This window comes from Aplysia californica, unplaced genomic scaffold (genome assembly GCF_000002075.1).
Source record: "Aplysia californica isolate F4 #8 unplaced genomic scaffold, AplCal3.0 scaffold00162, whole genome shotgun sequence".
In the NCBI taxonomy this organism is placed as follows: Eukaryota; Metazoa; Mollusca; class Gastropoda; order Aplysiida; family Aplysiidae; genus Aplysia; species Aplysia californica.
Genome location: NW_004797432.1, coordinates 1,065,276 through 1,067,775, shown reverse-complemented (window position 1 = coordinate 1,067,775; position 2,500 = coordinate 1,065,276). Strand labels below are relative to the sequence as shown.

The 2,500-nt window shown below is 43.2% G+C and overlaps 1 protein-coding gene across 1 annotated transcript; it reads left to right on the top strand.

Annotated features, from left to right (window-relative positions):
- Nucleotides 1–279: 279 nt before the first annotated feature.
- On the top strand, nucleotides 280–1,470 carry LOC101852997 (melatonin receptor type 1A-like). Its single transcript, XM_005097730.1, has one exon. It carries the CDS (start codon nucleotides 280–282, stop codon nucleotides 1,468–1,470), a length of 1,191 nt encoding a protein of 396 aa, XP_005097787.1.
- Nucleotides 1,471–2,500: the final 1,030 nt, after the last annotated feature.

Genomic DNA, 2,500 nt, shown 5'->3' with positions numbered 1-2,500 from the left:
CATTTTGCAGTATTAGTGCCGTAAAACACTTGCTAACCCCCCCCCCCCCCCCCCCCAAAAAAAAAAAGGTCTTCTGAAAGAGAACAAGAATTGCAGTAAAACGAAAACCTTGTAATATGTTTTCGTTTCAGACAGAAAAGCCACAAAACGACGTTTTAACAAACTGTAGAGAACATTCTCCAAGAGTCGAGCCTGCCAGAGGAAACCTTACCACAACACGAATTCTTGGAAAACTTTACTCCGCCGTTCGACCAATCAGGGGACGTGCGTCAACAAAAGATGGCGAACTTTACCCCACCGCTGGACCAATCAGGGGACGCGTTTGAACAAAACATGGCGAACTTTGTCCCAGAGTACGACCAATCAGCGGGGACGAATCAAGACCCGAGCGACTGTCTAGCAGGCTGTTTCGTCATGGAGGAAATGCGTGAGGGGGCCCAGGTGGAGCTTTTCCATCTTATTGGGAACTTGTGGTTCCGTTCCAATCTCGGTATAGCGACGTTCGCAATTCTCCCCAACATTCTTATTCTGGAGATTTTCCGATGTCTGGGTATATCAGAAAGCCCGACGTCCTTGAGCCTTTTCGCGCTAACTCTGTCCGATTTAACTGTGTCACTGTTTTTGTTTCTGAACACTGTTCTCAGCTTTCTGACTGGTCTCGAGAACTTGTTTGGGAAACTAACAGTTGCAAATTTGAAATCACAAAGTGAGTCTATGGTGTATATCATGAACAGAATGTCGTCTCTCTATACCGTGTATCTGACCACAATGAAATGTTGCTGCGTGGCTCTGCCGTTGCAATTCAAACAGTTGTTCACTCAGAGAAATGTGCGGAAACATCTGATCCTGATCACCGTCGCCTGTCTGCTCACTGGCATCCCGACCTGTCTGATGACTTACAAAAGTCTGACCACGTCTGCTCTGGGCAACTTTACCCACTCTATCATAGTCACTGGGACGGGTTCTGTGTTTCGGGAGATTGACGTTGACGTAGTAAGGATGGGCATCTTCGTGTTCGAGCCCAGCATCTGTCAGATTATTGTTCTCGTAGATCTGGTTATTCGAACAGCCAAACTGAAGCTCACGTCCAAATTTAGGTCAGGCTCGGACACGGGCGGCGCCGAGTCGACCTCGAGTGACGTCAAACTGTCCGGGAAAGAGCTGAGACCCGTCAAGTCTGTGATGGTTGTGGCGGCCATGTTTGCTGTGTGTAATGTCCCGGTGATCATCCTTACATTCGTCAGCTCCTTGCTGCAGTACTTTGAACAGATTGACCAAATTTTGCTTGACAAGGTCTATTATCTGTCTTTACAAGTGAAGCACAGTTTTATCGCGTGTTGCTCTTGCCTCAACGTATTTGTTTACTTGCAGTACAACTCCAGCTTCAGGCAACAAGTTGTGTCTTTGGCGGCTAAACTGTTTTGCAGAAAACAAAAAGTTGACAGCCTGGAGAAACACCACAAAAAATGACGCGCTTGTCACTGAATTCAGTGGAACTCGGATTCAACGAAGCCGTGGAGCCTGACCTTCAATTTCTTTTAATCCGATTATTTGTCATAGCAAACATGAGGTTTTTATTTTGTGTGGATACTTATGGGCACCGAGCAAGTGATGTTTAATGTATTCGACTTTCTCAATCAAAAGTAGTTAGGTTTCAAATGACAGGCATTTTCGTTTCTATGGTGCCATACCGAAGACATGCAGGAAAAATCCAGGCAAAAAAAACTGAACTTTACCAAGCACACACTGTGCAAAAGAAAAGCCGATTCGTCCGAACCCGACACACACAAAGACATGTGTAAGTGCTAACAACGCATTTGTTGGTATGAAAGAAGGCCGCTGATTGGTCGCATAAGATATAAACAATTTGCACGATGCAGGTGCCATGGATAGTTTCTAGAAATAGATCATAAGGTTAGTTTTGTGACAAATATGGGCAAAACCACGTCAGCGGGTGCTGTTCATCCTCCATGCGACCTCGTTGAATCTGAGCTTGCTCATTTATGTGTACGTTAAATCCGAGATATTTTTAAAAATTGATTTTCATGAATAAAACAACTGGGAATCCAACTCCTTTCGTTGAATCTAAGTTTTTTTAAAAATCCGAGTTCGTTTAATCCTAGTTCCAGTAGTTCCACTGTATGTTCCACTTTTTAAAAAGAACTTGTTCTTTCTTTCTTTTTTTTAAAATGATTGCTTTCTACCCCTTTCGTTCTTTCAAAAGTATCATAATGTTTGTACAGTCGAACTTGTGTAAGGCGGCCATGCATTGTCGATGAGAAAATTGGCCATGTTAGTCAGGTGGCCATCTCAGGCAGGACTGATGAAAATAAAGAAAACGAACAATTACCTTCTGAGGTCCCAAACGGAGGTGTTTACAGTCTTAGGATTGCCGTAAAGCTGATTAAAATGTTTTTGGGTTTTTTTAAATTACAGCTGATTGAAATGTTATTTGTTTTTTATTTCTTCGTTTATTTGTTTTTGCTGTGTAAGTGTTTTT

What these genes read in the sequence shown, in the direction of transcription:
- LOC101852997 (XM_005097730.1), top strand. Translation starts at nt 280, where the DNA reads ATGGCGAACTTTACCCCACCGCTGGACCAATCAGGGGACGCGTTTGAA.